Here is a 12,793-nt window from a genome sequence, read left to right on the forward strand (position 1 = left end):
GGTGGTTCTTGAGGACCGGAGTTGGGGAACACGGTTTTACACAATACTCGCCTTGCTGCCTGGTACTCTTATTTACATCATGGAGCACACCACATCACTGGCCCCTTTACTATAGGCGAGGACTTCTGGCCGCTTCCAGGTGGGGGATTACTGCTCGTCCTAAGATTGCGATGAAGACACAAGTTTGATGTGCAATGAGCTCTGGCTTTGCTGCGGCTGGGCGTCCTGGTCTGTAGTGAAGAAGCCAGAGATGTGGCGCGTGATGGCAAAAACAAAAGGACCAGACAATGGTCCCCGACAGGTCAGCAGTGAGGTGAGTATTTCGTTTTTTCTTTGTTGCTTTACATCCGGCGTTCAAGACTAATGGTCATACGTAAGCCGGGGACTCGCCGTAATACTAAACAATGCTGGAAGTGAATGTGAAGAACAGTAGTGAAACCCTCTTGCTTTTTCTTATTTTGATGTCGTATAGTATCACTTTATAAATGAGAAATTGCATTGAATACTGTACATAGGATCATATGAATATTACGCTGGAGCTGGACGATCACTTTCTTGAACTGTTACTTTATTATAGATCATCCGCTTTAGTGCTTCTGCCGCATTCACGGTAGTAAAACTTTACAAGCGGCTGCTACCTTGACAACGCTGCCATTTTTTTCTCTTTGTCTGTGCTAAAAGATGATGTGGAACCTGTGGAAGAACGGGTTTTTTTAGCATGCAAGATAAAAAAAGCCCCTCAAATAATCAAGCAAACAATGCAGCACTGTTTACGAATTATATTTGTACTGCAAGCGATGCAATAAAGTCAACCTCCCTCCTAATTGTACAGAGCGGTCATGGGCGCCTATTGCACAATTAGACATTTGTGCGGCCCAACCGTGCCTTTGTATTCCTTATATTTCATAAGGTATATTGGAATATGACAAATATCATTGGGATATCGCCCATCGGATGCGGGATTAGTGAACTATTCACTCCCCAAAATATTGCTTCTATTGAATAAAACATCTGTTGAATGCCTCACAGGACGGCCCCAAGTTCTGCTATACTACATCCTGCACCTCTGCCATTCCACACCTGTTCCTGGCTTTGATTGATGTCTTAAGGGGTATTCCCATCTCATCTCCGAGATCCTATCGCAATATGTGGTAGTATAATAATAATATAATATTAGCAAATACCTCCAATTAGAAATGTAGTCTGGTGTTCTTGATTCGCTGTGTTGCTTACTCCATGTGTAAGGCATTGCAGTAGCTTAGGTATCCATGATTAGGACCACTAATAACTAACTGTCACTATATGAATGGTCATAACATGAATATCTAAGCTATTGCAGTGCCCTTCACATGTTAAAGTTCATAGCGAGTCAGAAGAACTATACTACCCTTCTTATTGGAGGTATTTGCTAATATTAGTATTATACCTGCTACATATTGGGATAGGAGCTTGGGGATGGGAATACCCCTTTAAGGTTCTTTGTCACAGGTTGATGACCGATCACGTCATGATCCTTGAAAGAAGGGGAGCAAATACGAAAAATGCGCAATAGTGTAGTCTCCATTTTTCTGCATGTTGGCGGCAGCGCATCCCTGTTAATACAGGAAAATATGCTGCTGACAATAATTATAAGCGACATAGGTTTGATCTGCCGAAGATTGAGATGATGGCTGATTATTAATCTGTCCCATGATGTAGAGTAACAGAATGTTCCTTTTTTCCAGGGAAGAGACAGATCCATAATTTGGGAGTCCAACTGCAGCTCAACAAACACTGTTTGGACACCGCCTTCAACTTCTTCAAAATGGCCGTCAGCAAGCACCTAACCCGCGGTAGAAAGATGACGCACGTTATAGCCGCCTGTCTCTACCTGGTCTGTAGGACAGAAGGAACTCCTCGTATCCTTTTATTTTTCTGGTAGTATAACTCACAGCACGATCATTTTTCTTTTTTGCAAAGTCTTTTCTGTGTGAGCGTTTTCCACCTCCGTGAGCTATAAATGCGCTATTAGACCGCTACTTGTCAGAATAAACATTGTGCGAGCCGCTTTGAACAATACCTGTTACTTCTCACCTCTCGGTAATGTTACATTAAGTGTGACACTTTTATTCTTTTTCTTACTCGAGCTGGAAAATCCAGTCTCCCGAGACTCCTGTTGTTATACACAGATGTAGGAGGCAGCTATTTTAGTGACTGTTCCCCGCTCCCTCGCATACGTACTGCGGTTACCAAGTATCTGCATGAGGTATCTCAAGGGCATTGTCCAGGGAGACCCAAGACATGGTTGGCGGTGGTTGTCTGAGGGCTTAGTAATGCCTACCTTGTACTGTCTGATTGCCAGATAATCGGATTAACTATGTCTATTAATTGTCTGCGTCGGCAGCCGGCTTTCACAAAACACCGTGTCACTGACCTCTTGTAGTGGTGGACATTTTGGCTTCCAGGGGTCTCTTGTACAGCCCGGGGGGGTTTGTCTTAATGTTGAAAAACGACAGAGGCTTATTGTAGAATTATCAAGAGTTTGCTAAAGAAATGCACAGAAGACTCACAGGGAAATAACTGCTCTGCTGGAAAATTAAATGTGTAAACTGCGTCAGATAGACGACTTAATTCTAGGAAGATAGGAAGGTTTTATTACAGGAGGATGAAGACAAGATTTGTCTCCTTCCTAGTGGCGCATTTACATGGAATCAGGAGCGCTGATCTACTATATACATGGTGCCGTGTTAAAGGCTTAATCCCACGGGGCCAACACAAACCGGAACAAAACAATCGTCACTAGCATTGTCCAGCATGTATATTATCGGCAGCACATCCTCAGTTTACACGAGGCGATGTGCTGGCGACAGTGATGATTTATAGATTGTTTGCTCATTCGGCAGCATATTTACACAGATAAGTGAATGTTCGTTTGCCTATTCTTGGATCCGTGTGGGTAAATGGAAAATGCAAGACTAATTTCCATATCTGTAACATCAAAGATCAGTTTGTAAGTGTTGAGATAAAGATATGAGCAAACTAAAGGCCCCGTCTCACATAGCGATTTACCAACGATCACGACCAGCGATATGACCTGGCCGTGATCGTTGCTAAGTCGCTGTGTGGTCGCTGGGGAGCTGTCACACAGACAGCTCTCTCCAGCGACCAACGATCAGGGGAACGACTTCGGCATCGTTGAAACTGTCTTCAACGATGCCGAAGTCCCCCTGCAGCACCCGGGTAACCAGGGTAAATATCGGGTTACGAAGCGCAGGGTCGCGCTTAGTAACCCGATGTTTACCCTGGTTACCAAAAAAAACAAACAGTACATACTCACCATCTGTTGCCCGTCAGGTCCCTTGCCGTCCGCTTCCCGCTCTGACTGAGTGCTGCCGTACAGTGAGAGCAGAGCGCAGCGGTAACGTCACTGCTGTGCTCTCACTGTACGGCCGGATCTCAGTCAGAGCAGGAAGCAGACGGCAAGGGACCTGACGGACATCAGATGGTGAGTATGTAGTGTTTGTTTTTTTTTTACATTTACGCTGGTAACCAGGGTAAACATCGGGTTACTAAGCGCGGCCCTGCGCTTAGTAACCCGATGTTTACCCTGGTTACCAGTGAAGACATCGCTGGATTGGTGTCACACACACCGATTCAGCGATGTCAGCGGGACCTCAACGACCAAAAAACGGTCCAGGCCATTCCGACACGACCAGCGATCTCACAGCAGGGGCCTGATCGCTGGTACGTGTCACACATAGCGAGATCGCTACTGAGGTCGTTGTTGCGTCACAAAACTTGTGACTCAGCAGCGATCTCGCTAGCGATCTCGCTATGTGAGACGGGGCCTTAAGGCCGGCCATAGACATTAGATAACTCCACATTAGTGATGAGCTAGCATGCTCAGGTAAGGTGTTATCTGAGCATGCTCGAGTGCTAGTCATCTTCGGCATGCTCTAATACTATGTTTGAGTCGCCATGGCTTCGTGTCTCGAGGCTGTTCCGACAGACACAACACATGCAGTGATTACTTGTTTGTTAGGCAATACCCGCATGTGTTGCGGTTGTCAAACAGCCGTGATACAGGCAGCCACGGCGACTCAAACATAGTTTTAAAGCACGCTGAAGATGCTGTACTAGCACTCGAGCATGCTCAGATAACACGTTATCTGAGCATGCTCGCTCATCACTGCTCAGCATCGTTTGGCCAACAGCCCTTTGAGCTGAATATCCAATAGACAGGAGCTGTTGTGCGTCTCAGTGCTCCGGTGTTCTCTATCACAAGTCGGCTGGCGGCTTATCTCTGTGAGAACGATGTGTTCGTCAGTCAGAAATCGGACATGGGTGATTGCTATCTCTCCCGACCGTCAGTCGCCTGACACCCCCATACACATTAGACCATCAGACTAATTGGTCAATATCGGCGGAGGTTTCCATGGCAAAGGGTGAAATCCTCGCTAAATCCACACAAAGAAATGATATGCTGCGGATTTAAAAATCCGTAAGCGCATGTCAGTTTACTTGCAAAAAATGTCTGCAATGTGTAAATGAAGTTTGTTAAAATCTAATTTACTTACAGTACAGACCAAAAGTTTGGACACACCTTCTCATTTAAAGATTTTTCTGTATTTTCATGACTATGAAAATTGTACATTTACACTGAAGGCATCAAATATATGAATTAACATGTGGAATTATATACTTAACAAAAAGTGTGAAACAACTGAAAATATCTATCTATATAATCGTCTAAGGGGCACTTCCGTCTGTTTGTCTGTCTGTCACAGAAATCCTGTGTCGCTGATTGGTCACGACCGGCAGGCACAGTCCGGGCACAATCCGGCCGCGAATCCGCCTTTTCCTACTCTCTGCCAGTGCCCCCTCCAGTCAGCACTCACACAGGGTTAATGGCTGCTTTACCCCGCTTTAAGCCGTGGTGTAACGCAGTCCGTTAACGCTGCTATTAACCCTGTGTGACCAACTTTTTTACTATTGATGCTGCCTATGAAGCATCAATAGTTAAAAGATCTAATGTTAAAAATAATAAATAAAAAATCATTATATACTCACCGTCCGTCGCCTTTCCCGCTGTTCCTCGCAGTGCTCCGGTCCATGCATTGCGGTCTCGCGAGATGATGATGTAGCGGTCTCGCGAGACCGCTACGTCATCATCTCGCGAGACCGCAATGCATTCTTGGGACCAGAGCATCGCGAGGAGCATCGGTAAACGCCTGGGCTGGATCCGGGGGCCGACGGAAGGTGAGTATATAACTATTTTTTACAGGGATATGGTGCCCACATTGCTATATACTACGTGGGCTGTGTTAGATACTGCATCGGCTGTGTTATATACTGCGTGGGCTGTGTTATATACTGCGTGGGCTGTGTTATATACTACGTCTCTGTGCTATATACTACGTGGCTGTGGTATATATTACGTGGCTGGGCAATAAACTACATAAACTACATCGCTGTGCTCTATACTACGTGGCCTGTGTTATATACTGCATGGCCTGTGTTATATACTACGTCTCTGTGCTATATACTACGTGGCTGTGCTATATACTACGTGGCTGTGCAATATATTACATGGCTGTGCAATATATTACGTGGCTGTGCATTATATTACGTGGCTGGGCAATATACTACGTGGGCTATGTTATATACTACGTAGGCTGTGTTATATACTGCGTGGGCTGTGTTATATACTACGTCTCTGCTATATACTACGTGGCTATGGTATATATTACGTGGCTGGGCAATATACTACATCGCTGTGCTCTATACTACGTGGCCTGTGTTATGTACTGCATAGGCTGTGTTATATACTGCATGGGCTGTGTTATATACTACGTCTCTGTGCTATATACTACGTCTCTGTGCTATATACTACGTGGCTGTGCTATATACTACGTGGCTGTGCTATATACTACGTGGCTGTGCAATATATTACGTGGCTGTGCAATATACTACGTGGGTTGTGCTATATACTACGTGGGATGTGTTATATACTGCGTGGGCTGTGTTATATACTGCGTGGGCTGTGTTATATACTGCGTGGGCTGTGTTATATACTGCGTGGGCTGTTATATACTGCATGGGCTGTGTTATATACTGCGTGGGCTGTGTTATATACTACGTGGGCTGTATTCTACTTGGCTGTGCTATATTTCGCTGCTGTATCTGTGCATCATGAATCGTGGTATGTGTTAAAGAGGGGGGCCCACTGAGACTTTTTCGCCTGAGGCCCTCAGAAACCTGGAGCAGACCCTAGCTTCACTGATTGTTTGCGGCCGGGCGTGACCAATCAGCGACAGGCGCAATCCTGCCGCGAATTGGCGCGGAATTTGAACCACGCTTCGCTAATTGGTCGCGCCTGGCCGGCCGAATCCTGTGTATAAATTGCATTATTCTGAAAACTTCATAAATAAACTACATACATATTCTAGAATACCCGATGCGTTAGAATCGGGCCACCATTTAGTATAAATATATATATATGCATACATACAGTAAGGCACCGGTAGCATCGTACGCAGTGAAGAGGCAGTGACCCACAAAGTTCAAACACAAAAGTCTCTTTAATGTGTTATCTTCACACAGAAAAGGTTCCAGTCCATACAAATGCATATACTTCAATGCTTATAACTACAGTGCATATTATCAGTGTTCAACTCATACCATTTCATCTCGTCTCAGTGCCCGTTTCATAGCAGTTTCATAGCACTACACATCATACGGCTTTAGATTGCAGTCCCTAAACAGGTCGGACTTCCCTTTGTTCAGTTTCCCTGAGCGACCGCACGCCATATTAAAGTCCCCAAACACAGTTTTACATGTTGCAGATACTACTCCCGCCAGCCCTCCTTTCGTGGGTGTCATGCATCACTGTATCATAGTCTCTTTACTCACACAGCCGTACACAGCCCAGGATATGCTCCGGATAGCAGCCAGGCACCATATCCACCTGTCCCATGCCAGTCCTCTTTCGGGCACAGGATATTCTCCTCCGGGCACAGGACTGTCTACATCCGACTCTTTTGGGCACAAGATATCCACCTCCTGGCACAGGACTGTCCACAACGGAGACCAGTACCATGGAAGACTTGCATCACTGTATACGCTGCGGGTGCCAGGCTTTTCAGCTGCCCTGGGTGCTGGCTCCGCTGGCCTGTGCCTCCATGCACTCAGCGAGCGCTCTGCAGGCCTCTGCTCTGCACACCAGCACATACCAGACTGACACTGACGTTGCACCTCACACCTGACGCACCCACACCCCTTACACTGCAGGGTTTTTAACACACAAACCTGTGGCCTTCAGCCACATGGAAAACCCAGACCAGAAATCCATGACTCCCATGCAAAGGAGTGGTTCTGCAGGTGGGGACCACAGACCACATCTCAGTACCAATGCTTTCTGGCTGATGTTTTGGTCACTTTCAAATGTTGGTTCTGCTTTCACACTCGTGGTAGCATGAGACAGATTCTACAACCCACACAAGTGGCTCAGGTAGTGCATCTCATCCAGGAAGGCACATCAGTGCGAGCTGTGGCAAGAAGGTTTACTGTGTCAGCGTAGTGTCCAGAGGCTGGAGGCGCTACCAGGAGACAGGCAAGTACACCAGGAGACGTGGAGGGGGCCGTAGGCAACAACCCAGCAGCCGGACCGCTACCTCAGCCTTTGTGCAAGGGGGAACAGGAGGAGCACTGCCAGAGCCCTGCAAAATGACCTCCAGCAGGCCACAAATGTGCATGTGTCTGCACAAACTGTTAGGAACCGACTCCATGAGGATGGTCTGAGTGCCCGACGCCCCCAGATGGGGGTTGTGCTCACAGCCCAACACCATGCAGGATGCTTGGAATTAGCCACAGAACACCAGGATTGGCAAATTCACCACTGGCGCCCTGTGCTCTTCACAGATGAAAGCAGGTTCACACTGAGCACAGGTGTGACAGAGTCTGGAGACGCCGTGGAGAGCGATCTGCTGCCTGCAATATCCTTCTACCTGACCGGTTTGGCAGTGGGTCAGTAATGGTGTGGGGTAGCATTTCTTTGGAGGCCTCCATGTGCTCGCCAAAGGTAGCCTGACTGCCATTATGTACCAAGATGAGATCCTCAGACCCCTTGTGAGACCATATGCTGGTGCGGTTGGCCCTGGGTTCCTCCTAATGCAGGACAATGCCAGACCTCATGTGACTGGAGTGTGTCAACAGTTCCTGCAAGATGAAGGCATTGAAACTATGGACAGGCCCGCCCGTTCCCCAGACCTGAATCCGATGGAACATATCTAGGACATCATGTCTCGCGCCATCCAGCAACGTCTCGTTGCATCACAAACTGTCCAGGAGTTGGCGGATGCTTTAGTCCAGGTCTGGGAGGAGATCCCTCAGGAGACCATCCGCCGCCTCATCAGGAACATGCCCAGGCGTTGTAGGGAGGTCATACAGGCACGTGGAAGGCCACACACACTGCTGAGCATCATTTCCTTGTCTTGAGGCATTTCCACTCAAGTTGGATCAGCCTGTAACTTCATTTTTCACTTTGATTTTGAGCATCATTCCAACTCCAGACCTCCGTGGGATATTAGTTGGGATTTAAGTTGATCATTTTTAGGCTTTATTGTTCTCAACACATTCCAGTATGTAGTGAATAAAGATTTACAACTGGAATATTTCATTCATTGATATCTAGGATGTGGGATTTAAGTGTTCCCTTTATTTTTTGAGCAGTGTATATATGTATATATATATGTATATATATATATATACTATTATTTTGTTATCGGAATACTCTGGTCCAGGGGCTCCTTACCTGTCCCTAACACTAGGGGTGCCCTAGCTAACCCTACTCCTCGGATTACTTCTGATGGTGAAGATGAAGGGGCTGAGTACCTTGCTGAACTCTTGAATTAGCTTCTTATCTGCCCACCCCTCCCACCTCCCCACCCAGGGAGGTGGGAAGTAATAATGTATGACGGGGCAGCATACCTTACTGAACTCTTGAATTAGCCCTTATCTGCCCGTCCCCACCCAGGGAGGTGGGAAGTAATAATGTATGAAAATACACAAACCAAAGTATGGAGGACGTACAGGGATAAATGAAAATACCTAACATATATGCAGTCACAGACAACAGAGAGGAACACCGTGGAGAAAAGGAAGGAAAACCAAATAGGAGAGGAAGAGGATTTGCACACAGCCGAAACACCAAACAACTGTCACAGATCAACACTCCAAACGCCTCTACCAACAACAGACACCTCCACTTCACACCAGGCAGTACAAGACTAATACAAGATTGCCAGAGGTGAGCATATATAGCAGAGGGGAGTGGTCAATACTGAACAGCAGAGGTCATCCAAGCAGGAAAGCTTCAGAGACTGAAAAGTTAAACCCCTGCACTGCTAACAGAAACCTGCACCGTTTAATATGAAGGTGAAATGATTCCAATCAGTGCAGTAGTGCATGAAATCAGACGCTGCCGTCTTATGGCCCTTCTCTGTCACGGTAAACCAGGCATGCATGCGTATGGGTGAACCAATTAGATAGTTGTCAGCCAAACGAGAATGTAGCCAGCAGCTTTCCTAGGTGTACCAGCACCCTTACAGTGTGCCACTTCAGTTGCTTCCTAATTTCTGCTTGCTTTTCAAAATCCCATTTGCTGCTGTGTAGCATCTGGCAGCAGAGGTCAAAATGCTTTGTAACTGATCTCAGGCTGTATTTCCCTTACATACAGACTTTGCCGATTCGATCAAAACTTGGCATTGCTGAGCGGAGAAATGGAAAAGCTGCTTGACGGCAATCGCTCCATGCCAGGCTCCCTGTCAGCCTGCTTTAGTAATCAGATTTTTTTCTGGTGGCGAGACTGACCTTCCAGTATACACTTCTGCATTTAATGGGCAGATCTGTTATGTGATTATGGCTTCCCAGTCTAAGGGTACCGTCACACAGTCACATTTTCATTGCTACGACGGCACGATCCGTGACGTCGCAGCGTCGTATGATTATCGCTCCAGCGTCGTAGACTGCGGTCACACTTTGCAATCACGGCGCTGGAGCGATGCCGAAGTCCCCGGGTAACCAGGGTAAACATCGGGTAACTAAGCGCAGGGCCACGCTTAGTAACCCGATGTTTACCCTGGTTACCAGCGTAAACGTAAAAAAACCAAACAGTACATACTCACATTCCGGTGTCTGTCCCCCGGCGTTCTGCTTCTCTGCACTGTGTAAGCACAGCGGCCGGAAAGCAGAGCGGTGACGTCACCGCTGTGCTCGCTTTCCGGCCGGCAGGCGCTCACAGTGCAGAGAAGCTGAGACGCCGGAGGACAGACACCGGAATGTGAGTATGTACTGTTTGTTTTTTTTACGTTTACGCTGGTAACCAGGGTAAACATCGGGTTACTAAGCGCGGCCCTGCGCTTAGTTACCCGATGTTTACCCTGGTTACAAGCGAACACATCGCTGGATCGCTGTCACACACAACGATCCAGCGATGTCAGCGGGTGATCAAGCGACGAAAGAAAGTTCCAAACGATCTGCTACGACGTACGATTCTCAGCAGGGTCCCTGATCGCTGCTGCGTGTCAGACACTGCGATATCGTAACGATATCGCTAGAACGTCACGAATCGTACCGTCGTAGCGATCAAAATGGCACTGTGTGACGGTACCCTAAGATGTTGTGATTGTTTTTGAGCAGTCTTGTCTTCTTGCCCTGGCCTCCTCTCTGGAATCCCAGCCTCTTTAGCTTGTTGTAATGCATTGCATTAAAGTTTCCCCTAAGCAACAAAGCGTTTACATGTCACCTTGCAATTACTTTACATAAATCTTCCTGCTGATTTAACCATTTCCAGCTTCCAGGCATTGCTGTCACCACCAGCTTGTGTGTTTAGAGGGAGTGCACTTACCTTTCTGGTGTCTTTCAGGACATCTGTCACTACAGCTGTGATGGCAGAAGGAGAGGTCGATCATCCATTTCAATACATTGTTGTCTGGCTTTCTTTTTAAGGTTTATCACATTGCATCTCTCACCTGCATACTCTGCAGCCATGTGTTTTGTGGGCAGAACTAATAGTATGAATAGTATGCATTTAGCTCAGGCAAACGAGAGGAAACAACTTGGCCTTTCTGAGAAACTCGCTCATGTCCTGAATTAAACCTCATTATCTAATGAAATATACTTCTGTAGATATTAATGGCAGGTACCCCCAAATCAGGGATGCACCATATTTTCTTGTCTGAGCATCAAATACCTTTGTCATTGAAACAAAATAATAATTTTACAATATGTTAGTGATTACCTTCAGTTGCAATAAGTTTCCGACTGCAACCTTCATTCCTCTTTATATGCAGCTTGATCCAATTTTTAGATTTTTCTCTTTTGGGATTGTCTTTATCAGGAATATAGGATGGATATTGTGTTATCTATGGTGTCTTCAATAGCTCATATATCGACACAGCTTCTATCCTGCTTTTATTTCCTTTTCATGTACTTTCCTTTTTATTTGTAGTCTGTTTTCTCTGCCCTAGGGACACTAAATGCTTATCCCCTCCCCGTACTGTGGAGATCTGAGTACACCTCCCTCCTGACTGTATCCTAACACTTGGAGAAGGGAGGTGGGAGCATCAGGAGCTGCTTTGACAGATCTTGATCAGTTTTGCAGATCTCTTTGGTTAAAGGCCCCGTCTCACTAAGCGATTTACCAACGATCACGACCAGCGATACGACCTGGCCGTGATCGTTGGTAAGTCGCTGTGTGGTCGCTGGGGAGCTGTCACACAGACCGCTCTCCCCAGCGACCAACGATCAGGGGAACGACTTCGGCATCGTTGAAACTGTCTTCAACGATGCCGAAGTCCCCCTGCAGCACCCGGGTAACCAGGGTAAACATCGGGTTACTAAGCGCAGGGCCGCGCTTAGTAACCCGATGTTTACCCTGGTTACCAAAAAAAACAAACAGTACATACTCGCCTTTCGGTGTCCAGGTCCCTTGCCGTCTGCTTCCTGCTCTGACTGAGCCGCCGTACACTGAGAGCAGAGCGCAGCGGTGACGTCACTGCTGTGCTCTCACTTCTCACTGTACGGCCGGGAGTCAGTGAGAGCAGGAAGCAGACGGCGAGGGACCTGGACACCGAAAGGCGAGTATGTACTGTTTGTTTTTTTTGGTAACCAGGGTAAACATCGGGTTACTAAGCGCGGCCCTGCGCTTAGTAACCCGATGTTTACCCTGGTTACCAGTGAAGACATCGCTGGATCGGTGTCACACACACCGATTCAGCGATGTCAGCGGGGCCTCAACGACCAAAAAAAGGTCCAGGCCATTCCGACACGACCAGCGATCTCACAGCAGGGGCCTGATCGCTGGTACGTGTCACACATAGCGAGATCGCTATGGAGGTCGCTGTTGCGTCACAAAACTTGTGACTCAGCAGCGATCTCGCTAGCGATCTCGCTATGTGAGACGGGGCCTTAAGTAAAGGACTTGCATCAGCAAGTAGGATATTTTTTAATTAAAACTATTAAAAAGATTATTTAACTTTGTATTTAGTATGCTAATCAATAACAAATTGTGTATGAAGATGTATAAAGGATTAGGCATATTGAAATTCAACATTTCCATTCCATTTTTTCCCCTGTGATCTTCCAAACAAGCTGTACACTTAATATGTTTTACATGGCTGGCTTGTCTCTCCAAAACTGGGGTTCTTGGTGCTTAGTGTAAATGTAAATGGTCACTTGTAGATTGCGGTTTGTGTCCTCATTTCCTTTATCTCTTCCTTTTATTTTTCTTTTTTGCTGAATTTTCCTCATTACA

At 46.7% G+C, this 12,793-nt stretch overlaps 1 protein-coding gene across 1 annotated transcript in view; it reads left to right on the plus strand.

Moving 5' to 3' along the window:
- The window catches only part of BRF1 (BRF1 general transcription factor IIIB subunit), a 313,755-nt gene that overhangs the window by 47,955 nt on the left and 253,007 nt on the right, over nucleotides 1-12,793 (plus strand). Inside the window, exon 3 of the mRNA XM_077266113.1 lies at nucleotides 1,725-1,898. Coding sequence (XP_077122228.1) covers nucleotides 1,725-1,898 — 174 coding nt within the window. The remainder of the gene's footprint in view (nucleotides 1-1,724; nucleotides 1,899-12,793) is intronic.

This window comes from Ranitomeya variabilis, chromosome 1 (assembly GCF_051348905.1).
Source record: "Ranitomeya variabilis isolate aRanVar5 chromosome 1, aRanVar5.hap1, whole genome shotgun sequence".
Lineage (NCBI taxonomy): Eukaryota > Metazoa > Chordata > Amphibia > Anura > Dendrobatidae > Ranitomeya > Ranitomeya variabilis.